Source organism: Prorops nasuta, unplaced genomic scaffold (genome assembly GCF_024137725.1).
Source record: "Prorops nasuta isolate Cenicafe-Biocafe unplaced genomic scaffold, Cenicafe_Pnas_1.2 PNAS00019, whole genome shotgun sequence".
Classification (NCBI taxonomy): domain Eukaryota; kingdom Metazoa; phylum Arthropoda; class Insecta; order Hymenoptera; family Bethylidae; genus Prorops; species Prorops nasuta.
The window spans coordinates 1,770,987-1,798,109 of record NW_027116816.1 but is presented as its reverse complement, the minus strand read 5'-3'; the positions used below and the strand labels follow the sequence as shown (position 1 = coordinate 1,798,109).

The 27,123-nt window shown below is 44.9% G+C and overlaps 1 protein-coding gene across 1 annotated transcript; it reads right to left on the bottom strand.

The window, feature by feature from the left end:
• Positions 1-610: 610 nt before the first annotated feature.
• Positions 611-22,424, bottom strand: LOC136780396 (barH-like 1 homeobox protein). Its single transcript, XM_066738717.1, has 3 exons — positions 20,823-22,424; positions 11,048-11,276; positions 611-3,375 (listed from the first exon to the last, which is right to left on the bottom strand). The coding sequence occupies exons 1-3, from the start codon at positions 21,232-21,234 to the stop codon at positions 2,871-2,873; spliced, it is 1,146 nt and encodes a 381-aa protein (XP_066594814.1). The 5' UTR covers positions 21,235-22,424; the 3' UTR covers positions 611-2,870.
• Between the last annotated feature and the right edge of the window lie 4,699 nt (positions 22,425-27,123).

The following is a 27,123-nucleotide window of genomic DNA, read 5'->3' as shown; positions in this document are numbered from 1 at the left end:
ATACGTATATAGAATTTCTTTGAATCTTACCGAGCGCAATTGTAGCGAGTTCTGTTTCTTTCAAGATTTTAATTATACGATAATAAGAATTGGTCGACATGGCAGGTTGAAATCTGAGATATTCCTTGCTTTAATCATGGAAACCGACAAATACGATTAAGTTTCCGTCGTGATCCGAACGATCGTACAAAGCCTATCTAAAATGTATTGTACGGCGATCGCGTGAAAACCGGCCCCGAAGAGGCTTACGGTTCTCGTGTAAACGTCAATCTGCTCTGCGTGCATAATGCACGAGAGCCTGGATCGATTGTTAAACGCGGAGAGCTGCCGGCGGTTAAACGACGACCGATGGACGGCTTCGACTTTTAACAACCGGCAAACAATCAGCAACCCTGTAACCACTTATTCCTGTGAATTACCGTTATTCGATCATTCGCTATATATACGCTCGTGTACTTCTCGTTCGATCGACTTACCGTTTCTCTTTCTCTCTCTCTCTCTCTCTCTCTCTCCTCGTTATAATATTTTTGTATTGTTGCATTATTTTTGGGCCACATTCGCAAATAACAGAAAAACGCCTGACATAAATTTAGTATAATATATTTTCCATATAATAATTTTCGCTATACAGATATTATTTTACAAAGCATAATTTATATATTTATATATATATATATATATATATATACTCCTTGCTGCGACAGTTGACGTAAATTCGACGACACTACAGCTTCGATCTTATCTCCCATTTTAGAACGACGTCCACGTTCTCTTCTAACCCTCTCATTCGATATACTATATTAGCGTTAAGCCTAATTTTATACATTCATAATACTGGTATTTCTCCATCGAGCCTCGTACTCGGTATCTGTAAGATCGAAGCCATTTACACCGGCCGCTACTTTGCTACTCTAGCTCCGTCCGAAGTAGAATTGCCTTTTTTACGATGGATGTAGTTGAAAATAACAGAAAGATTTTTTTCCCCTTAACAGCTAGCACATAACCCTCTTCGATCTTTCAGAAACCCGCTCGCCACGCTTCTACATATACATGTATAATGTAATCTGAAAAATACTTTGAAATATTTTGTATCTTGGTTGGCTTCGACTTATTATATATATATATACCTATTACAAGAATCACGCTTTTTCTTTTTCGCTTCTTGCATATGTTAATTCCTCTATCGACTTACGCAATATCCTTGCTCGTAATATTTACAATCCCAAATTAAAATCCACGCACGCGACTCGAGTAGTTTCGTGGATCGCATCGAAAGTCTATTTACAATTACGAATAGTAACATAAAATTCTAGTATGAATTAAAGCCGCAATTTTCCATACGCGAATCCTAATGCAACATCACGCGAGACTTCTCACACATTTAATTAGTCTATCGCGCGTAGGAAAGCATTCCCGTCTTTTTACATGTTCGTAACGACCATTAGATTCTCAGCTATAATTTCACATTTACGATTCATATACAATTTAACATATGATATCGATAATAATAACATCGCTTTCCCAATTACTCGACGAAACACATGACACACTGCCAACGCTATCTTTCCAACCATTACGCGAATCGATCTTCCACATATTTTCTCCTCAACGTCGTCACGGAATTATCAGCAAATCTTTTTCCCTTAAATATTTGTTATAATACGCTTTTTTCTCATTTGTAAATTATGAATTATGCTTCGTCCCGCTCCGAGATGCCAAGGCGATTATCGTTAATTGGAATCTGGCGAAGAATCTTGCCCGACAGAGACCGAGTATCGATTGGTCTAAAAACTATATAGAGAAATTCGTTCATTCCTCGAAGAAATTTAAACTCGTGTCACTGCGGTCGAATTTCGAGTCCCTCCAATATTATTATAAAGAACGGGCAATTTCTCCGTCCCCAAAGCGACTGGAGGAGCAAAGTGCAGGTTTCGTTCGTTGGAATAGAGCAGAGCTTCCAGCAGCACGGTAGTTATTTGAATAGTCGAAATCCCTCGGGGTCTACCCCTCCCTTAGTTTTTGTCCAGAAATCCCGTGTAATTTCACGTTATTTCAGATTTCTTTCCCCCTTTCATCTCGGACCTGCTCTAATGCCATATTAATTGTAGATCATTCCCCATAATCCAGCACTCGTCGCTTCTCCGGCGTCGTCGTCATATCGTATCACTCGCACTATTCTCCCGGACTCACAATTTCACCGTCCGAACCGTCCACCTAATGTGTATTATGCACGGGCGAAACGAGTCCTTCTCGCGTTTCTCAAATATCAACACAAAGCTTGGCAAATCATCTCCGCAACAGTTTAATCACGGTGCTACGTAAGCGCAGCACGCTACATTTCCCGAGCAATCGTTTAGGACAGCCCCGGATACGCGAAATGCTACGTCATTTCCTCTTCCAGCTTAAAAAATACATTGACCAAGGTAAACAAAGTCTTTTGTGGCGTTACATGGCCATAGCAGTCCTGACGCGCGCGCGCGCGCGCGCACGTGTGTGTGTGTGTGCCATGTTTTTCTTTCTCAGTCCAGTTCGCAGTTACTCTCTGCTACACTATAATAGGGCAGTCGCAACACTACACAGTTTTACAAGCTGCAAACCCATTAAGATTCATCAGGACATTATTTCAACGTAATATTTCGTTGCGGTATACTTGAAAATTGTCTCGACCCTTAACCACGGCTCGCCGGTACACATCTTCCTATTTCTTCGATTACAATTGTATATGCATGACTGAGGGACTGTCCATCGACTGGAGTTTCGCATAAGACACGACAAGCATATCGTACGCTGTCGTATCTCTCGCCGTGGTTGGTGACTGCGATGCACGCGGCTTATTTCACAATAATGTTCCAATCGTCGCAATTAATATCCTAAATATCGTGTATGCTCTCGTCGTCACTGGCGGCCCTTATGCTCTGGGGCGAATCCGCCCTTCTGAGAGGCGATCTCTCGCGACTTTTGCTCCTGTCCCTTCTCATGCTGTCTCTCGGCTCTCGGTTCTCCCTTTCTCTGCCATCGACCACCTCGGGACTCTCCCTGTAGTAGCTGCTGAGGGACGAGAGGCTGGAGCTGGCCGCCAGGGAGGCTAGTTGAGAACTGGGGCTCGCCAGGATCATTGCCGGTGGATAAATTTTGTAAGGCAATGGCCTTTGGAGAGTAACCGACGCTTGCTGGTAGAATAGATTGTTCGGCGGTACTGCGTGTGTGCCCGGATAACCCCAGAAACCGGATCCGGCCAGAGCAGTCTGCGTCATCGAGGGTGGATGCGTCGCACCGGAATTGTACAATCGATGAAACGCTGCAACAGCCATCGAACCGTAAGAGTTCTCTGCCATCATCTCGATGCCCACGATCGTCTGTCTCTTCCATTTCGTTCTGAAACCACAAAATTTCATCTCTCGTCAGTTGGACTCTACATACGTGCACTATAGCGTCTGTACACATGCTATATTTTATTATGTAACGTCGACACGATCTAATTATACGGGAGACGCGCGAATGATGGTAAATTTGGTGGTTCGAGTGAATCGCGCGAGAATGGGAAACGCTTTATACAGAAGTGTTGGATCGTTAATCGCAACAGCAGTTGTGATGCAGAGTGTAATTCGACGGTATAAATGTCGATTGGAACGCCGCGCCGTGCCGGTGCCTAGAGCCATCGCGCCATTTCTCCACGATCCTCTCTCTCTCTCTCTCTCTCGCGCGCGTTACATCTCCCCCCACCTTCCACTCCATCGCCCTTCACCATCCGTCTATGTAAATCCCGATCTGGGACAATTACGCTAAAACGGAGTGGCGTGCCGCCAAGTGGTTAGGTTGGCCACACTGCGGCCCTTATTATACTAACAAATAGCCCGTGGAGTTCACTGCCTAATCATCGCGTATCATGCCACGCACACAGATTGCGCACCTGCGAGTCTAAAAGCACCCCTGGACGTGTGAGTGAGAGATATATTAGAACTACCTCCCCTGGTAATAACTATACCGAGCGAATGTCCTGGGCAAGAAATGCACGATATTTTCTAGCTGTGTTTATCCTCTACGCCCCGACACTGTTTTCTATAGAGGATTTAATGCCACATCCGTATCGATTCAGTTTTTAATCGATATCATAAACCACCTTCCACGATAAACTCGATTAACCGTCAAGGTAAGACTCGTACTTTAAAATAACCAACCCGTTCCGCTCTACAGCTGCCAACGTAATATCTTATATGGCGTTCGATGGTAAACGTACTTTCTAAATCATTTCATCTCGATGAAGATTAATGACTTTTCTATTTCAAATGATTAATGCTCTATAATTTTGAGACATCGTATTATACTTTTAATTACCTAGCTATGACTTTCATTGATACACTAGTGGAAATCTCTGTTTGGATAAAAAAAAACCGTGCGCCAGTGATAAATGTTCGTCAACGTTCGTTCGATTAATTATTCGGTAAAACCATTGATATAGGAAAATTAACTGGATGAAATCATCGCTCGTTGCAAGGACCGACGATAAATTTCAAATGAAACAAAAACGGAAGATTGTTTTACGCGAAGGATTATATTATATCAAAAGTATAATTAATGTACACGTGGATGTTTACTAGTCGTGGCCGAATAGCTGAGCGCAGGGTGCGGTGAGATAAATAAAATAGAATGGTAGAATTATATAAAAAAAAAGAAAAAGAGTAGTAGGGACTTTACAGGGTGGAAAAATGAGAAAGAGAGGGAGGGGGGTGTATTCGTTGTCAGGATAATTAATAATCTAGAGATCCGAGGCTGGCAAGGGACAAAGCGATTCTAACGGATATGCAGTTCGCACGGAAAATTCGACAATTAATATATTTCGTTGGGGTATAGCGTAGCACCCCTTCCTCTTTAGCCCGCTGCTCTGTTGTAGGTAGGCCGAGGCTTGCTATCTACGCATCCGCGACTCATCGAAAATGTGGGCCACTCTCTCGATATGGCCCGTTCGGCCTTTTGTGACGTCCGCGTTAGGGGAGGCAGAGCAGTAAAATCGTTCATGAATTTTAAACAGGCACGTTGAATCGAGTTGCGATCATTTCTCATTTTTCCGTCGACATGCAGAATAGAGGTGAGGGGGGGGGGAGCTACGAGCGAGAGAGAGAGAGAGAGAGAGAGATTTGTCGGAGCAAGAGAGCTCGAGCGATTATGCGATGAGTAATGCTCTTTGATACCCCCACCCAAAAAGCATATTCTGTAAGGCACGGTGCTCGGTCATTTCGAGTGCAGCCACTCTAAAACACCCTTAATTGCCGTGTTTGGCTTCTTTGTGCTCCCAAAAGTCGAGTCGCGAGGCACACGGAGCGTCAGACAACAGTGGCCCCGGCATGGAAGGGCTAAGGGGTGTGCGAAGAAGGAGCAAGAAGGGTAATCATTGATTTATTGCACGGGTATAAAGAAGATGAGAAATCTTGCTACAATAAAATAAACAGGGAACGACTTCTTACCCTGGCTTACAAAATTGAGAAGGCATCGGAGGGGTAGCGGAGAAAACGCAAAGAGTCATACTTCATCTATAATGATCGTCTACTTTCCCTTTAGAGGAGAGAGGCCCGCTATTTCATCGTCTACGTCAAAAAGAGAAATAAAATTTGTCAAAATGATCGACCCTATACAAATACAACGACTCCGCTCGAACTTTACTCCTGTCCAGAATGAAAGTGGATAAAGGTCTCTCGTTTTTTTTTTTTTTTTTACTAAAATAGAGCAACTAGAAAAAATATCCCTATACGATAAAACTGTTTTCGAATAAAGTCCGAGCATAGTGTTCTTTATTGAAAATTCAGAATTCAATTGCAATCCCATTAGTAGCGATAGCATCTTGGGTGTTCTCTTAAGAATATCTAGATAAAAGGAAAGAAAGAAAACGATAAATTAGAGGTAAGTAATGGATAGAATGTATGAAAAAAGGGAGAGTTAATGCATTTATAATATCAGTGGGTCTAGGTTGTAGGTTTGCGGTTACGAGCCCGTGTGACAGAAATGCAGCGAGGACGGTCAGGTCGGTTCGTAATGATAATAATATAATAGTATAACGGCGGTAAAAGAGGGGCGACATATTTTCAAATTATTATTTGCCTCGATGGCTACGAGACACATGTTCGCAGGATGGATAGATGGGTTGGCTTGGCATATACGACACAGCCAATAACTAACTACGTGTCCCACGTGGTTCGCCCCTACACATTATAAAGACGGGCTTACACAAAAACCATATACATATACATATATGAACACATGTACCATTATAGTACATACATTTGTGGCGACAATTACATAAACCCAACACACGATTCTCTTTCCACCCAAGGGTGTTCCATGGAATATAACTAATAGCTATAAACAGATGACATTGCGATTACATTGCTCATTACCAATGATGCGATACGAGAGAACGATTGCAAAGGTATATTAACAATTTCGCGCTTTTATCTCAATCCTACTCCATCATGATTATTCGCACGACTGTCCATATAATCATGCAACAAATACATAGGGAGAAGCTTGAGAGAAATAATTAGCAACATTGAACCTGTGCTTGATAAACCGAGCTTGATCGAGTTAGCGATAAGTGTAGGTATATATATTTGTGTTAATTGTTGCTATACGAATTAAGGAGCGGCTCCTCTATAAATATCTCTTATAAGTTCTACTATATATATACGTGAACAAGATCAAGTTTTTTCCCACGATCGATCTGCCGCGTTTGATGTTCGCAAGCTTCGACGATAGGTGTAATCGGAAGATTATTATGTGCACATGCGAATCGGTAGCGGGGCAAGTGTACCAGTGGGCGGGCGTGGGTGGGTCCAAATAGCTATTGTCGCGGCCCATCCGATTAGCCTGCTTTTTTTCTCTCGGTTACTCGTGAAATTCCATTGACCTCGCGTGAAAGCAGTACTTGTGGAGATATATGTTATATATATATGTATAGCTATAACGTTGGTAATACTCTAGGAGGGGGAGGGGGGGGGGGGGGAGTAGGTGCATACTCGACAATGCGACGAATCGGATGTTTTTTTTCTCTCTCTCTCTCTCTCTCTTTCTACTCTCTTATAATGTGCACAGTATATTAAGGCGACCCGTTATAAGGCAGTTACCAACGCCGTGGGAAGTTCGCATATTCTTCCGGCCAACGAAGAAGCCTCAACAGCAACAACGGGGACCAGATTCTCACGATACCGATGTATCAAAAAATGTCGCGACTCGCATTACTCGCCACTAAACTTCCTAACGCGTAAATTAATACGCCTACATCCTCCGTACAAAATGTCCTCACTTTCACGAAAAGTACTCTAAAGCGTTCGTAGAGTATTCGGGAGGAAACTCGAGTTTCTTTTGGGTGGAGATTCTAATTGGAGACTGAGGAAAGTAAGGTGGCAAAACTGTTGGAGGTTTTTGCGTATAGATATACAGTTGCAACGCGTTTCGTAGGAATTGCCTATCTTCCGCGTTAGTCTCGGTCCTACTATGAAACCAGGACGTGACTCGTAACTATGAGATTAGACGGTAGCTTATCGAAGGATCAACCCTCTGTGGGATATATTCTCGAAAATGCTCGCTGAAAAACTTTTCCTCCCTTTCGATGACTTTGAGTTTCAAGGTGAGGCTAAAAAGCGCGGCGTTCGATAAGAAGTTCGGCTTGCCAGATGCAAAAAGAAATTTAATTAATTGCATTTGTTGAATATCCCGTTGGAAAATTATTTCCTATACACGGAACGATGCTTTTGCGATAAATTTCTTGGATTCGGGTAAATGCGTAATGAGTTCGAATGCATAAATCGTATAAGATGAGAGCGCGCGAAGCATTACATAAATGGCCAAGTCTGCTTGGCATAGCTCGATGCATTGCAGCGTGCCTTTCCGGACGCCCAAGTATACCGGTATGCCGAAGACAGAAACGCGCTCGCTCACCTGGCATAATCTCGCGCGAGTAGGCATGCATACTGCTGCAGCGCAGTCTAGCCAATGTAGAAACTATGTTTCGCTTATGTGCGAACGTGTTGGTAATTAGCCGATAAGTATAGAGACGTTTAGTCACGAGCATTAAAACGCAACGAGCTAAACGATCGAATTATATAGTAGAAAACTTGCAATGCTCCAAATTATTACAACTCGCTACATATACATATCGATCTATAAAACTATACTTGCGCAGGAAACGAGATGCGGAACGATATGGAGCCCAAGAAGGTTAACGAACTATTTGTAGAATATTAATTAAAAGCCGAAGCACAAATGAGCAATATAGGCTGGGCGGAGATAAGGGCGAGGAAAAGGGAAGATGGATTTTCGGGGTTTTTGGAGAAGGATGACAAGTGGTTGGACAAAGTGGCGCCCGAGGTGTGTCCGGGCGTCCGCACGGCGACTCCGCGAGAAGCTGTCGAGTCACTCCAAGTGGCGCGAAGCAACAAAACTTTAAGCGGGCACTTAAGAAGAGCCGAGTCGGCCGAGCCAGAGCCGAACAGACTCTTACGAGCGTCACTAATTTTCCGAGGGGTTTTGCGTGCGCGCGAGCGAGCGAATACGAAGCATCGCCGGACTGGACCGGAGCGGACGGGGACCGGTCGGCATCTCCGTTTCTTCCTCACTTTCTTTCTTACCTTCTTCCACGTTCACGCTAATCGTCACGGCACACGCGCCTTTCTCGCTAATTTGTTCTTTTCAAGCTTGGCTAATTAACCCCTGCTACAGAGAGGCGTCGGTATAACCAAAATTGATTATCCACAGCTTTTCGCTGACTATACTCCACAACCATCCGGCTGATACATTCCATCTATCCAATAACTCTTTGATAGGTATAACTCAGCAGTGATACTGTTGCTCGACGGAATTTCAATCGTAGCAGCAAAATTCGTGTATAAGAGGATATTCGAGGGTTTGGAATTTTTTACACAGCACAGTTTGCTTGGTAATTAGTTTTGAGATTTATATAGGTATATATTGAACAGTTGTGTGTGTTTTGCGGGCTACAGTGGTTAACGGAGTCGAGGTCTTTCATCTATATACTTTCATTCTGTAATACACTCTGGATAATTGACAGTCTAATGACAGAGAGCGTGGAGAGACTATAGGGACTGTGAGTTTGTGCCGCTGTGTCGAATATCGAGATCCTAGCAGTATTCTCCTCATTAAGGATTCGTCTTTTCTTTGTGCGCAATCGCCGCTCGCCTAAACGACCAAACGCCCACATTGGAAGTCGCGAGTCACGAGCGATTTTGTGGGAGGAGCGCTAATCACCGCCTAGCCAGCTCACGGCCCAACGACTGACGAAAAACGAAAGCTGGAGAAACGAACGTAATTATCTTTCGAAGAAATCCTTAAAAACCAACGCTCAGCTGCTTTATATATATTAAGTATTCTTTGTAAAATTCAATTCATACCTTATTTACGCATCGTTCAAAGTTCTGCCTGCGTTAGATTTACTTTGATAGAGATTCGATTGACAAGCGGCGATTGTAGAAACCTAGATTCAAGAAATTTGATAAATGCAGTCGAGTCAATTAATCGGTTCGATAATTGACTGCATGGGAAAGACAGCGTGTATAATGATTTACAAGAGCGTAGCGAATTCGAGCAAAACTTGAATTATTTATGCAATGATAATTATTTGCGTATTAGCGATTCAATTCTTTTAAAATATGATAGATATAAAAAGAGGGAGAGAGAGAGACGGCGTTAGATTTGTCGATAGAGGCCATAATGAATGTGCGATCAATTTTCATAAGAGTCTAATTTGTAGTGACTTAATAGACTTGCGGACGCTGGCGAGTGTGTTACGAAAATAATTTCTTGATTGGATCGGAGCAGTTGAATTGGCGAAGGATGAGATTAGATCATCACTTGTGCAAGATGGTTGATCGAAATAGCGGGAAATAAGCCTGGATAGAGTAGATCGTACATGAGGGAACGGTACTTAATACTAGTAGTAGTTTCTTACGGAATGACGGTCATAGTCCGGTAAAACCAGAAAGTTCGCTTCGGCCAAAGCGTGGAAAGGATGGCATTTCTAGTTTTTCCAATCCGTCGTCAAGCTCGTTCGCCTTTAACCGAGCGCGTCCAAATGGTTGTACGAGAGACAATTTCAGCCGTGCGATTTTAATTTTCCTCGCTGGGATGATGCTATGTACGCGAGATCCTCTGACACCGTGCGCTTTGCCACTAACCAAATGAAGGTTACGTTAAAGTTTCCCATGCCTGCGATCCCAAGAGAATCTCAGGGCTCTGCCGAAATGCCAGGAGGCGCCAGTTCAGTGACGTTGTAACTTCTGTCCTTAATCTTCAAAAGATGCCGATGTATATACTTGCATGGAAACCGATAGCCCTAATCCCAAATGCTTCGCTACGACTAATTAGTCTGTCCATCCTGCATGTTTTTCTATACATGTCTTATATATATGTATAGTATTTTGAAGCTACAAATTTTCCTAAATTAACCGACGATTGCCCAAATATATTTAACATCCATGTAACGATTACACAAGGCAGTCCGCTCTTTGAAGAATGGCTATATAGTGTGTGTCGAGAGTCCGTTTAAGCACGTAAACAACTGCTTTGTTGTCCGCCGCAATTTCCATTTAGGGATTCGACACGCGTCGGTCAGAAAAAAAACTCTGCCGCGCCATGATTCGGCTCAAGTTTTCTGATCGATCGACGCACACCTTTTCACAATGGGGAAGAATTAAGCTTCGTTGTATAACCTACCTCCGCTTTATATCTGTATAATATCTTTGAAATACCGATACCTTTAACTCGTACATACAAGTATACAGCGCTTGAAAATTAAAAACATCCGCTAGCCATCAATTCATGAGAATGGTTCAATTGGTTTTTTTACCTAACGGTCCACTAGTTATTATTGCTACAGTAAAAATAGAAAATCTATAGCGGGACCATTAATAATACTCTCGAATAGGTTTTTGTTCTTGGGCTCAATAGCATCTATCCACTCGTTGGAAAAGAAAAATAAAGAAAATTATTAAAATTTATCTGCTATGGACAGATGTTGAGAAGTGAATTAACTGCAGCTTACCTTCTGTTCTGGTACCACGTCTTGACTTGCGTGTCAGTCAACTGGAGCTTCGTTGCTAGCTCCATCCTGTCTTGTACGCTAAGGTACTTTTGTCTCTCGAAGCTCTTCTCGAGGGTTTGAAGCTGAAGATCCGTAAACGCCGTACGAGCTTTTCGTTGTTTCTTGCTAGGCGAGGGGACGATATCCTTTATTTTATCGATCTCCTTCGAATGGTCACTCTCCTTATCATCTACGAAAAGAGCACAAAGGATATTCCAAATTATAAAAATATATATATATATGACATCGTACACGAGACTAAATTACTTTTACAACAGTTTTACAAGTATTCCTATGCCTGTAAAACTTGTTATGTATATATAATAATGTACGCGATAGACGAATAATTTGAAGAGTCATCGCACAGTAGATCGGAGCGTAAAATTTGTATGAACGGATAATCGAGGTCGATAAATCTTGGCGGAAGCGAAGAGGTGAGCGCTTAAAAGTGGCGTTGGGGGTCTTAATGATCGCGAAGCATCGGGATTGGTGAGTTTGCTGCGTACGGAGGGTGAGAGGAGTGCACAGGAGCGAACGAGTTTAAGGGGTGGTTTTTGTTTTCATGCTGGGGGATGAAGAGAAAAGGAGGGAGGGGGATCGATCGAAAGCTCGGCTCGCGTTTGCTCCTGCACACAGCCCTAGCTGCTGGCCGCTGCAATGGAGTAGGGCAAGGCAAACGTGAGAGTAAAAGCAAATGCAAAAGCAGAACCAAGAGCAAATCAGAGTCAACTAACTATCTGCGTGGAGAGATCCTTTTGTTCGGAGTCTCCGCGCGCAGCCAAGATCCGATTGGCTGGCGGCCGCGCGTTTGGTCCACGCAGACGCGTTGAGATGCCGCAAATTATCCCCTCAAGGCCGCCCGTCCACCGGTCGCGAGGGGTGGGATTCCCCGAGGAAACCGATTACACCCAATACACGCCACTGCCATGCCACCGGCACCAATAAACTCTCCAGCGACTATTTATATACCGATCGACGCACTCCTATCCAAACACACTCTTCATCCCCTTTCGAAATATTCGTCGATACAAAATCTGGAAAATATTTCTCATCGTCGAATACTTGAACAATTTGGAGATCCCGTTGAATGACTCGTAATTGATTAACCGAATGAGAGAGAGAGAGAGAGCGAGAGAGAGCGACGAGATATAATTATAAGGGTTGAAGCTTAGGGTAGATATGGATAGAGAGAGAGAGTGAGGAGGAGGCAGGGGGTTGGAGAAAACGAAGGATTCCCAAAGGCCTTGCCATCTAAAAGTATCTAAAGGCCCGTTGTCGCTAGTTCATCGATTGGAACGGTCGTGGGTTATCCTGGTGGGTTCACATCTGGGGGTGGGACACTGTGTGCTACTGCTGCCACTACAGGGCACAGGCTACTATATATTCAGAGAGAGAGAGAGAGAGAGAGAGTCGATCGAGGCACACACTTGTACAAGTTAGCGTTATCGTAGCTATCGGTGTTGGCTGGCGTCGTGGTGGGGAGTGCAGGGGGCGGATGTGGAGGTAGAGGTGGAGGTGGAGGTGGAGGTGGAGGTGGCGTCGGCTACTAGAAAGCTCGGGGATTGAGTTAACCCGGGCGAAAGCGTAGCTCTTAGCCCCCGTTTGATCGGCCGAGATTCGCTCCAACGGTCCAGACTCCGCCGCCATTTCAAACATGGCTGCCAATCCCTCCGGAATAAGTATTTTATTCCGAGACAACTTACGATTCCACCCCCCTTCCCCTATTCTACTGGCAACTTTGAAAATAGAAAAAGAAGCCGCGTATATAAATCTCCTTACAGCCACCGTGCAACGGTATATAACATATATTAATTCCAACCGAAAAATCCAGAAGCTGCCCCCTTGAAAGCGGTAGACAAGGAACCGACTGAACTGCGCATTTGTACAAACTATATTTTCTGCCATTCTCTGCAAAAGTTTGAATTCTCGCAAAGTGGCGAATATGGAGCGAGCATAGAAATTCTTAAACTCCGTTGCATGGAATAGCTGGAATATCTCATACATCAAATTGGTGTAGTGTATCGTATAGCAGAGAAGCTTCGGGGACTCCAGAGAGTTCTGCGAAGAAAAACGGAGAAACGTGGCGGGGCGAGGGTTGGAAACGGAGGTTGGAAAACTAAATTTACTATGTGATACACTTAGAGGCACCGGCTGTGCTCGTTGCAGCCACCACCACTCTCTCCTTTTCCCTCGCTCTTCTCCGCAGCCATTTCTCCACGACTTCGTCCTTCGTCGTCCACGAGAATTCTCTTTTTGAGACACTTCCAAGACGTTTCGTGGAACTTTTCCACCGGCTTTGGAGTAACTCGAGGACGAACTACCAATACCAAAAACTGCAGCAGGGATCCTATACGTATATACGTATATAGATGCGCGAAGCTTCTAGCTACACCACCACTGATACAATTTTCGCAGTGGCGCACCCCCGTTCAGTTCACCCAGGCAGATACGCTTTTTCCTTCCTTCCTCTCGGCACGTACACCACCCCACGACGTCTTCCATCTATGAATATAGCCTACGCATGTGTATACGTGTACTTGGCAGCTAGTGCGTGCTGCTTGTGAAACGGGAAACTGCGAATCTTACTTGCTATCTCTACCACCCAACCTCCCCTTTATACTCTCGATTTTTTCCTCCTTTTGCGACTTCTTGGTCCGTCGGGTAAAGCCAGAACGAGAATCAACCCGAGCGGCTTCCGAAAAGTGTTTTCCACGATGTACCATCGTGACTCGCATTTAAGACCACCTCTTTGGACCTCTGGCTTAGTTTCCTCTCCCTCCCCAACCACTCGCCTTTTTAACCTTTCCTCTCTGAAAATCGAATCACTACTATATATATACACTACCGTAAACTTCAGGAAAGCAACGCGCCATAATATTTAATAAAACTCCAAGACCATACACTATCTATATATATACCTTTTTCTCCGCAAAACTCGTGTTACGTTTATAAAGTGCTTTTATAGAATTTATCAGGCGTATGTATACGGGAAAATCATTTGAAGGGACGCGAGAATAGTTGGACGTTGTTGAGCTGGCTATATAAGTTTTGCGGGAAATCAAGTTGGACTGGAGAGAGAGAGAGAGAGAGGATGATATTATTATTGTTACTAATAGGACAATGCAAGTTCTCTCGATTATGCAGTGTCGGCTCGAGAACGACTAGAAGCTGTTTCACGAATCTCAGAGTGGAGTTAACCCGGACGACAGATGTCAGTGAAAGATGGCGGAAGAGCGGATGCTCGAAGCATGCATTGCCATGCACACACACACACACACACACAATCCAAGGACAGAAAATTGTCCCGTGCGGTACGCGACGTGAGAGAGCGAAAACGAGGTGCTCGCGTGCTAACCGCCAGCCAGGGACAATGTATGGCGTATAAAAGTGTGATTAACAGGATGTTTATCGAGCAATTATGCGTCGGTGTAATTAGTGACAGAATGGCTGTAGCTCCTTCGTCGTCGTGGCCTTTGTCACAGTATTTCTTCGAGTCTCTGCAAACCCTAAGAGATACCACAATGGGGCGTGTGCTACGACGAAGACACTACACGTGGGAGAAAATTAGGGGCAAAATGGAAAAACCGCAGAAATGTATCAATTGGAACATTGGAGCAGCATATACATATACATATATGTAAGAGAATCGAGTTGAATAGAAGAGATCGAGTATTGTTGCAAGGCTAAAAATGCTATTCTGCCAAGTGGACAATTTTCATTGTTATCCCGCTAACTGGGAAGTGGCATAGTATGCTGTGGAAAACATTGCACTGGCGCGTGATGCAGGAGGAGTCAGGGGACTGCGTCTCAGTCGCGTGGATCATAAAAATGGGAATAATAAAACTTTCGCAAAGCGTAGCTTTGCACTTTATGGTCTGCGAAGAGATTGTGGAGGGAGAGCGAATGGGAGTGGTAGAACGAGAAGAGAGGAACAAACAGAAATTGCTCAAGAGCAAAAGGGAAGGTCTGCATTGTATATTCCAGCGTTCAGCTTTTATTTGCCTATTGCTTTATTTCGTCCTCAACGGTCTACGCGATTTTACTCCACAGTCTTTAGCCTTTTTCCGTGTAGGATTGTACGGTGCATCGCGATATCGGAGGAATAATGAAAATTCGCGTGATTGATAAGCTTATGCTGAGGAATTCTTCGTACGGTCCGTTGCTACTTTGGAAATAAATTGGGGGATCATGGGATATTTGCTGCGAGGATTCTTTTAGCCCGGCACACGCCTTCGCAGTGTGTAGAAGCGGTGGACCCCGACGGGACAGAATCTGACCCTTCTCTGTATTGTGTTACCGACTCGTGTCACCTTAAGGGGAGAAAACATCGTGGATATAATGTTCGGGCTTCCAATGTTTTATTGCTCCTCCAATATATCCAGCAGCTACTGTTTCCACTGACGAGAACAAACTGCTATATAGATGTATCGAAGGCTTTGATCGTTATCGCGGTTTATTTATTGTTAGAACGATTATTTTTTTCTTTTTGCCGAAAAAATAAATTAACCCTCGCGTAGAAAATATTCTAGGGCAACCTATTGGTATATCGTTATTAATAATATAGTATATATACGAGTTTAAGATCGGCCTAGAAAATAAATTGAGGTGTCAGGTGTCGACTTGTACGGAGATCTGTCGCAGCTGAGAAATTCTATAGGGAAAAATGCAATCGGGAGTTACTGTCATATCAAATTATGCGAACCTAGGGTTTCGCGAGGTGCATAACATTCGCGTTTCTCGAATTTCACGGATGCATTCCGCGACGTCGCTCGGCCAACAGAAATGCACGCTCGGTAACTGCAGCCTCTATGATGCAAAGCCGCGGTGTAATGTTTTTGTTGTTACTTTATAATATTACAGGCATTTCTGTCGAGTGAGCTGCACAAGTTTGAAAGAAAGCCGAAGGAATTGGAGTAAACAATAATGGATCGATGGAATATGAATTATTCGATTACGAGGAAAAACAGTTAATGTATTTGAGAGGGTCGTTGTCACACTGAACTTTTCTTTCTCTGCGAAGAAAAGGAAAGAAAAAACGAGGGTACCAGTTAGGTAATACTGTACGTCTTATAGCTCTGGCATAGGGTTCTGGGCGGTGACAAGGGGAAAGAAGTCAAGAACAATGAATGCCTATTTACCTACCAATACATACATACATACCCACCCTAATATCCCTAAGTTACTATATTCACAGGGGTGCTGCGCTTGTAGCGTGAAGACTTCCAAGGTACACAAGTAGGGGACCCTACGACGATATAATTCTTTCCAACGAAATCATCGTAAAACAGACATTAACACAAACAACGATCCCTCTCAAACTTATTATACTCGAGTACCTCCTCGTAAAATCAATTTCTTCGACCGAGCGTACGATCGAGACTTTTTAAACGTATCACCCTATAATTTTCTTTGATCAAATCCAACACTGAGTAAACAAGCGTAAACTACATACATAGGTAGAGACGTTGATATTTAACAAAATAATCTTAACTTAGAGGTTACAGGGGGTTAGTCGTGGATCCCCTATATATAACTATAAGTATTAAAGAGACGAAAAGACGAAAGCAAATTGCTCGGAGCTGAGGCAAAAGTGTTCTGACAGCAAGGTCGATCCTAGTCACGCGAAACTCGTGTTAGCCACTCGCCATCAAGTGGCCTCTGCGAGGGTTGTAGTGCGCCAGTACTGTGCTCGTCGTGGTGAACCGTGTATAGATGGAACGACGCGAAAGTCGCGGAGGGTGTCGAGGTGCAGCGATGCACAAGCGGCAATGTTCTGGATGTCCAGTCTACGGAATTGCTTGCATTGCTAGCAGTGTGTGCCTACATAGTGCAGAGCGAGCATGGTATATATATACGCTACACGTGTTTGGCATCCATGCCATTCTACCGCGGGGTGAGCACGTTCCGTGACTGAATACTCGCGTGTTAATTGTGCTTGCACGTGTTCCAATTGAGCCTCGCACCGTCTCCCGAGGCTAGCGAGAAAATTTCGGTCTACCACCGAAAAACCATGCCACCAGATTTATCGATCACACCCCTCGACTTCTTATAATTACACGTATATAGTTCGATCCTGCTACATATATGCAGTACATACACACAAACTTTTAACTTATTCTCTCTATGGGCTTATCGTTCAAAGCTCCAACGATAAGAGGACTCTTGATCCTAATTGAATCTTGCACATGGTTAATGGTAATTAATCGCTCGAGTCAGTCCGAGAATAAACGAGCATTTTTATTAGACTGCCTGTGTATGGTACATACGTGTATAGGAACGCGTGTACGTATATGCACACGGTGACAGTTCATAATAGTTACGGTGGTTTGTAGTACAAATCTTATCAGCGCGAGTTGCGCGTGGTACGTTTAACTTGATGCACGTACGGCTTATATAGTCGCAATGTTTGCATACCGGATGATCCTGAGATTAGGCGAACATGATTAATTATATTCTCTCGGCTGTGTGCAGGAGTCAAATATATTGCGGGCAATAATAATCATGTGGGAGAGTGTCAAAATTGTCGCGTGATAATTATTATTATTATTATTGTAGGTATAGATATATGTAGCGATCGAAGGGTGTTTCTTTCTGGATCGGTCGATCCTTGTACACCTCGGATCATTGGCTCGTGTGGAGTTTCCAGCGATGCGAAGGCATAGTATATACTATATAGGAGAAGGAAGAGAAGAGTGCGAGTGGGACAAGTGTCGTCGTTGCGACGCTTACATCGTTAACGACTGTCGCGGGCGCACCACCATTTTAAGAGTGGCGTAAACCGAGGTCAGCACAGTCAACGCCTGCTCGAGCGAGTAGTTAGGTGGCTTTGCTATCGAGAATCTCGTTATTTGCGCGTTGAAGACCAAGCGCACGAATCCCAACGACAGCTGGATGGATTTACCATTATGATAGAGAGAATGGTTGGGAAAGTAACGCCCGAGTCACTTTGTTCAATTAGTCAAAAAATCCACAAAGTTTATAATCGATCATTTGATATATATGGAAATTTGAGAAAACTTTTATTCGATTATCGAATCCTCTGGTGATATGTACACGAGAAATTGTATAATATAATTCTACAAGTTCTCGCGTAATTGAAATGTATTCGCAGTCGAGTTTGAAAGGGCGAATTCCGGAGGGATCGTCGGGACTATTAAAGGTCTCATCCGTATATATGCAGCGGAGAATTAATCCTGGCTGGGATTGTGTCGTGTCGTCGAGCAATAATAAGTGAGTGCCATGCACCAACCGACAGGCGTTTCTCGTTTGTCAGCGGCAAACCAATGTATATAGTATATATATATATATATATATGTGCATGTGTATCTATAGCAAAGCGAAGCGAGCCGAAGCAAGTCGAGTCAAAGCGATATTGAATCGAGGCAGAGCGAGAGACCAGTATGGAATCGCGCATAAAGACGTGGAAAAAAGGTTTTCGGCTCCACTTTCGTCTCGGCAGCCTTTCCGATTCTTATTGTAGAAAGCCTAATCCACGTCGAGATCTAAACGGTTGCCAATCATTTCCGGTTCTCGGATTAGTCTCGCGAAAAGTCAGTCCCTCTTTCGAATGCAGGGCGTGAAACTGCTTGGCAGGAGCTTCCGGGGCCTTTTTGCCGGCAAAGACCCTCCGCTCCCGACAACTACAATGCACCTTTCGTCTCTAAGAGGATTATAAGCGACTCGTACACGCGCCTGAAAACGATATTTGCACGCTGAAACTTTGGCCGTTTCACGCTTTTCATCGGCTCGATCGCCGATTAAATAAGATATATCCTGCAAAAGTCACTGGCAAAGGACTTTCGAACGAGCATCAAACTACCCGGCACACATTTCACCCTTCCAAGCGCACAATGCTCGCTTTATTGCTAATACGCCGTGGTTCCTAGAAAACCCATGCATTATTTCTTCAGCGAAATATTTTCTGACGAAGAAACGTGAATTATATACGAGAATATGGAAAGTGGTCTATCGATGTATGCAAAACATTGGAACGGACTGTGTATATATATATATATATATATAGAACAGCGATACGAAAAGGATTAAGCACCGATCGGTCGAATATCTATAGATACACATATATATGTATATATGGGAGGGGGGAGAGATCGATGAGATGCTCGGGTGGGAGCGCGTGTTCGGTTGCAATTAACTTTGCCGCCGTAGCTTCTCCTAATTGCCGCTCGTTAATTCTTTATCCAACAGCACGAAGCTCCCGCATAACGTAGACTCGATTAGCTACTGACACGAGGGCCTCCGCTTCTTCTCCCTCTTCAACTTCCTCTTCCTCCTAGCTCCTCTCTCCTCGTTATTATCATCACAGCTATATATATATATAGTGTGGATTGACAATTAAAAGGCAGAACAATGTGCCTTGTCGAAATGGTGCTAAACGAATGGGAGTTTATCGCGAGCAGCTTTTCTTGTTCCTGCAGGTGTCAAGCTGCCAAGGACTCGCATGTTATTGATTACTGTAACGTGACTCTCGCGATTTTCAGAAGCACCGTTTGCCCGACGATCCCGCCTTGTCGCTTTAACGGCACGCGAGCTCCAATCTCGCTTCTTCAAAAAACCATCAACGCCACTTCAATGTCACACACTTTCGAGAAATACCCTTTTATTCGCTACGAGCGTCGATACATGCCGTCCTGTATTTATATATATATATGTTATTGTGCAACAGCTTCATTCCAATTGGATAGAGCGTAAACATATTTATCCAGTCTAGAATGCAAAAATTCATCGTTGGCAAACCTTGCTCTCTTTAATATGTTACAAGTACGTATGTGTACGTGTGTGCTTGTATGATATCTGGTTATGAGTTGATGGGGCTTCTCGTACCGGTCCTTAAATACCGATTTCTTGTTGATATCAAATAAGCATCTTTTTTGGACTATCAAGGCCGACCGCGAGCAAAGCCGGTCAGAACGCTCAGCCCACGCTTCTAGCTGTGACCGGTTGAGTTTTTCGTGACTAAATATATATATATATATATGTGTGTGTAAATGAGGCGCTTTGATAGGGCGAAACGGTGAATGAAATCTGGCGAAGAGGTGAATGATCAAACGCGCGGGTTCCCTACCGAAATCACAGGGATTCCGACGACTAATGGTTCATTCGACCATCATCCGACCAGGATTAGCTGGAAAAAGTAGAGGAAACGAGAAACAGAGTGTCCGTAATTATACGTGCCAAAGGAACATGGCGTTACGGGAGTAACAGTCGAGTTAGTTACGAACGACGTGCCTGGAGGCTCCAAAAAATTCGTCTTCCCTAAAAATCTTATCCGAGCTATTTCTCTGACACGATTTGCCGGTTGGCGCCGCCGTACCGCAGGGACTGAACCGTCCGTCGAACACAGGTAGATCGGATGAATGAAACAAATACAAGGACGAGATAATTGAGGCGTATACGAGAGAGTCCGCAGTCGATAGCCGATCAGGGACCACTTGGAATCGTTCAGTCTCTTCGAGGTCCATTCGAACATTTAATCTATCAACGGCACACACCAATCCTGTCGCGCCGAAGGAATAAACGAGAGGGACGATGAGAGCGACGGACGGTTCGTGTATAGCCTGGGGGCTCGAGAAAATCCATTCGGCTTCGTCGACATAAACAACCGCGAAGATCTCCAAACGGAAGTACGTGGTCTATGTCTATATATACATCAGTTATTATTTCCCGCTGAAAAGATCTATGAACTGAAATGAAACCTGTAGCAATAAGTTTGGCTTACCGATGGAAGCACTGGCATCACTGTCCTCGTCGAGCTTGCTGACGGACGTGTCGGGTTCGCGTCCGCCCCTCAAGTCTTTCGGCGTCGACGGCGGACTGTCCGGATGTTCCTGATTCGAGAGTCCGGAACAGTGTTTCTTACTGGGTGGTCCAGCCAGTATATCGTTGATCATGAATTTGGATCTATGCTGAATGGTTCTGGAGGCCGCGGCGGCACCCAGGCCGTTGTGGTTGTTGTTCCTGGAGTCAAGGCCATTGGTTAGGCGCTCCATGCCGACCTCGTTCCTCTGGACGAGGTTCTCCAGACGATGAGCCTCCAGACCCGACATTCTACTGAGGTCAAGACCGTTACCGGCAACGGCTACGCCACTGAGCGCGGCCACGTGGTGGTTCTGATGATGGTGGACCGTCATCACGGACGAGGATGACGATGGTGGTACTGGATCCGCAGGGCTATGGGCACCTGCAGGGGCCTCTGTCGCCACCCCAGGACTCGTTCGATACCTGGGGGACAGAATCTTGACGACGATGCCCACCTCGAGAGCCAAGAATTCGCGGTGCCTCCTCGGCGAAGAGAGTCTTCTCGATCCACTGCATCCACCGAGAACTCGTCCGTAACTCCCCTTCCTCTTCAACAATTATCACTCCGTACGTGTGTAACAGTATATATAAATATACGCAAGAGAGGGGTCAGGAAGACCGAAGGACGCCTCGTCTCAGCATTTAATCCTCATGATCCTCGTACGATCCTTCTTCATTTGCCAACCAAGACACTCTCGAAGCCCCGATGGGTCGAACGAAAATTCGCGTGCGACAGATCAAATATAACGATATATATATATATATATATATATAGCAAGCCGATAGAAAAGGAGAGATCGTTGGGCTGGCGCACTTCCTTCAGCGTCTCGCTACTGCTCCAACTCGACGAAAGACACGCGCACTCTCTCTTTCTCTCTCGTGGCAATTAAGAGGCCGCTCTCGACTCGGCTCGGCTCCTTGCTTAATTACTAATTGGCCACTTAACATAATTACCGCGCAAAGCAGAAGCGCGTCCATCGGCCATTTCCGCTTTCCTTTTTACTCCCTTATAGCCGCGGCGCAGCGCGGCGCGGCGCGTCTGAGTTCTCGCCGGATTATGAATTATTTTATATAAGGCTCCTCTCACTTTTCGCGAATTACGCTCGCAAGCGGACACGCGCGGCCTGCTATCCTCGCGTGTCTATCCTAGGCCCGCGGTCGATGTCTCATTCCTCCGGTTCCTCCGAACTTCCTTATCGATGCGCTATGGATCACTGCTCCGATATCACAAAATTATCAGGGGTCTCGCACAGTCTCGATGGAAACTCGTGGCACGACGTGGCGTGTCGCGTGGCGATTGTCGGGAGAACTGGCACAAAAAAGAACTCTCGGCGCACGGTCGGAGGATGAGAGAGGAGGCAGGAGGTGCGGTGGAAGATGCAGAAGAGAACGCGTGGATCGGAGGAGGTCGAGTGTGGTTCACTGTGTTGCGGTGCGTCGACCGAGTCGACTGGTGACTGTCGAGTGGCGAGTGGCGACTGGCTCGACTGGCGCTGGCTCCACTCTGCAGGAATCGCTCGGGGAACTCGGCAGTCACCCGGCAGAGCCGATCGGATCCAATCCGAGCGACGGCGCCTCCACTCTCCCGGGGCGGCCATATCGCTACCTCGGCACGCCCTTAAACATCCCCTCCGCTCTTTAATACCGACCAATCCTGCTACCAACGGCTAAGTAGCCTGCCAATCCAAGCAGTCGACAACTCCGCTCCTTCCTAGCCAAGCGCGGCTACGCCCAAGTAATTTCAAATGTGTTTCAGCGGTAATTCGATATAAAATTGTAGTTAATATCTTTCATTATAGTCTGGTGGGGATCCGGCAAGCTTTTGCGAGGGGGGTGCTTCGTAAGGGGGTGGTTGCTTTCGGAGCCTTGGTGGGGGATGGATCTTCGCTCGACTACATCCTAACTTCTCTGCTCTACGGCACACGCACACACATGTGTGTATGTATATATATATATATATATACATAAGTTACATGTATACACACCTACGCTAGGTATATCTATACAAAACGCCTAGATGTGACGCGCGCGCGACCAGACCACTCTGCTAATACGTACGTGTGTACATCTCGATGCCAAATGACAAACGCACCGATTTTCTTCGTGAATCATCGTCATTGGCCCGGTGCGCGATTTTGCCAGTGGGGTGCGAAAGAAAGACGCGAGCAGCAGAGGCGTTTGGAGAAATAATTATTCCGGTATTAGTGCTCTCCTCTGTCCGAAATCGTATTATTCATGCCGGAGTTGGCAGGAATGGAAGAATTACAGAAATTAGGGGGGTGTTGCGTTCTGATTAAATTAGGGGGTTGGACGCCTATACGCGAGTATCCGTGTCCACCCGACTGCCATACACATGCCACTTGGATCCCTCTCGGCGTAATTATAAAAAATTCTATCAGACACGTTTCGTTGAATTGCGCGTGTGCCCGACGCACACATGCAGCTTCGTTGCGGGCGTTGACGCAGGATCGCGGGAACGTTGGAAAATTCCAACGGGAGAGATTCGTTCGCTTAAACGTTTCCTCGAGAGTCTCGGATTTTTTGGAGCCGGACGCGAATTAAAAAAGAGTCATTTAACGGAGCCTATAATACAATCGTCGAGGTGTAGAACGCGATCTTCGCTTGGTTTGCCGATAGTGGAGTGGTATATGAGGGAACATGTGGGAACCTCTCGTACCCCCCTCCCCGAAAGCGCGTTGGACCCTTGCGAACGTGCCGGCGTGCAATCTGCTCTCGGTGCAAGTGGACGCGGTGCATTCGTACGTATAGGTAGCTCATTAAATAAACATGAGATTTGACCGTGGAGGGTCGTGACCCGAAGGCGACGAAATGAAAAATTAAGGGTGTTAAAGAGAATGGCTCATCGTGAATCGTCGCTGCTCCGAGGACAAATCGCACCTACATAGCTCCACCTCTCGATTTTCTTCGAATCACCCGAAGAAAGGGACCCTTGAGAGACGACCTGACTTTTAATATGGATGTGTCACGATAATATCTAGATAAAGCTAGCAGATCCACACGAGCCTCGATATAAATATACATGAGTTCTGGCTCGGCTCTCTCGGCTGCTCAGTCGCGTAAAATGCGAAGTTAAGAGCGTTAAAACTGCATTTACTAAGTTGCCAATTATATATTAATACTTGCAATATATATCTCTCGTTCATAATTAGTGTTCGATATACTATAAAGCTTCTTCACAACGACTCCCTCTATATCCTCTCACCAAATATAGAATATGGAATGATGAAAAATAACGATCAACGAGAGATGTACGTGTATATTCCAAACTATAGAGAGAAAGAGAGGATATTGTAGAAATTAGAGAAGAGGATGAGGCACGACAGGTGTATTTATAGCAAGATAAGACGAGTAAAAGAGAGCGAGTCAAGGTTTGGTTAGCGAGGGCGCGAATCGGTGTAAGCGGGCCGCTGCCTTGCTCGCACATACGCGAACCGTGTCCAATGCATATTCATACGGCCATACATTAGCCAGTTCCCCGTACGGCCAGCTCGAGCTGATCTTAGATTAAGGTAAACGCCGGTTAAGTTAACGGCTAAACTCCATAAGTCGGGAGAGTCGCTCGCATGCGCAATTCTCCCCCCCCCCCCCTCTCTCTCTCTCTCTCCTTCTCGCCCTTTCCCTATCACAAATGAGCTACGCACAAACACAGGCAAAGAATTTTTATCGCTCGCGAAAAGCAAGCAGGGTGGAAGAGCGATTATGCGTGGGTATAAGTCTGTGCGAGCGCGGCTCCGCTTAGCAACCTGATCCGATCTTACGTTTGTTATGCTAAGTGCTCATTAAGATCTCATGGGCGCAACTGCGGAAATTCGGCGGGCGGCGGAGCCCTGCTAAAATTAACAGCCATCTCGCAAATAAAAGTGCGCGCGAGATCACGCCACGCGTGCGTTTCTACTAAACGCGAGATTTATTTGCCCCAATTAATCTCAATACGACGTTGTCCGTGGCGCATATCGTTCATCCTTAATTATTCCACCGCTCAATCTCTCCCATCTCGTCCGCATTTATTTACGCCCGTCTAATCTGTCATTTTTTACTCACTTATGCTAATAATATTAATTAAAGGAACGATTCGATAGTCATTGCCAGATAAACGCGCTCCAACTCCCTCGAGATTTGTAAAAGCCTTAAATTATGTCCTGGCAGATTCGTTGGTTTATCTAATTGTGGCGATTTGTGCTGGGTTTGCACGAGCTTCGAGCTAGGAAAAGCGTCTTTTGTTGTTTTCTCCGTGATAAATCCATTCCGAGTGCAACGGCGATATTTTTGCCACGAGTTGTATTGAGATTGTCGAGGTCATGTGTACCGGAAGCGCGTAAACGCCGTATCGATTCGGAGATCGAGATCTCGATCGTTTTTCCGTCAAACTCGTTACGAGCGAACGGTGAGTATATATATATATATATATATATATACCTATCCGAGATGAGCTGCGTGCATGGAAAATTAATTAATCGCTGTTGGCATAATATAACGGATTCCGATGTTACACGATACACCGAGAGCGGACGTTGCCTAAAGAGCATTACTAAATCGACCATTCATCATTCCCGATTTCCAAATTCATTTGTTCATTTTTACCTCGTCTACTACAATAATTACTTCTTTTATAACCACTCGCGCGCGTTCGTCGGATAGCGTTGCGAAAAAACCACAATTTATAAAACATTTTTTACGTCTCGCTGGCTTTCTCATTAATTTAGAAAAGAAAGCGCGATTAGGCTTTATCAGATTTTCCAGCGCGAAAGATTTATTTGCGTATGTGCGGATCGATTATTCTTTCCGCCTATTACAACAGGCAAATATTAAAAATTAATAAACTTTGCATGAAATTGTCCATTTAAAAGCTGCAAAACGCGTATGCAATATCTATATGGTTTTCGCGTTTGCTTGTTTTTTTTTCTTCTCCAATTAATGCGAGAAAAAAAATGAGTGCTGAAAGACCGAATGATTATAAAATCGCTTGGCTGATAGTTGGAGGGATCTGACACTGGCGTATTATCTATTCAGCGAGAGATCGGGTTTCTTCTAAGAGCTTCCATTACGGGCAATTTGCATTGATAGCGAGAGCAGCTGCCTTAAAACTCACCTAAAGGCCATTTTGCGATCTTGCATCTCAAGTTTCTCACACCGATAAGGAGCTACTTGTAATTCTTTGCGTGTAGCAATTTTTTCTTCAAGGTATCAAATATATACACATATACCCGGAGAGTAATAAACATTAAATAATAAACCGACAGGCCAATCACAATAATTTCCCGAGAGTTAATATGGGATCGCAGGGGAGTTGATTCTACTTTATTATCGCAGCATTCGATTTCCGAGAAGCTCGTCGATTCGCGCGTTAATTTCAAGTCGTAAGATTTGTACCATTGTGGGAGGTGTGGTTTTCTCGGGTCGGCGAATCTCGGTCTTGTATATTGAACTCTCGTTAAATATATATATATATATATATATATATATATATACTATTATAATACATAAGGGAGGGGGCGGGGGAGAGAAGCAAGCAATTCAGCAATTAAGATAATATTTGCATGGCGGAAGGGGGTAGTGATTTCCTGCAGGTGTTTCGGTGTGCGAGTAAAGGCTCGTTAGTTTATTGCGAGTGTGCAGCTTGTTACGCGTTCACACAAGTTTCGAGGATCTTTTGTCCAGTGTCGTATATATAGCGGCGTCCTTCAGCAGCGCGAACGATGCAGGACTGGAATCGGTGGAGAGAGAGAGAGAGAGAGAGAGAGAGAGAGAGAGAGAGGTCAGGGTGTGCGACTGCGCGCGTGCTCGTACAACTCTGACATGCACACACACCACGCACTGCACCGAGGGGTGAAAATTAGTCGTAGGGAGTACTGGCCAGCCGCTATTAGATCTTTCTCATGCTGATAAAACTGTATAATGGACTTAATCGCTTTGCGCTCGGCCCTCCGCTAAAATTTTCGTTATTTTTCATGGGTCCCCGACCATGCGAAAACGCGGGGCCCGTTATCGCCAGGACGAATCTACTCCCATTTTCGGCAACGCTCTTTTTCTCTTCCACTTGCCTCTATTTCCCTCTCTCCCTCTCTCGCGCAGCCTTTTGTTTCGTTCGTCCGCGAATCCATTGATCCTATATATATGTATATAGCGAGCGAGTAACACGCACGTCCGTTGGTTGGCTTTGCCGCTGTTGTGGCCCGTGCTCGACCAAGTGCTTTTTCGAG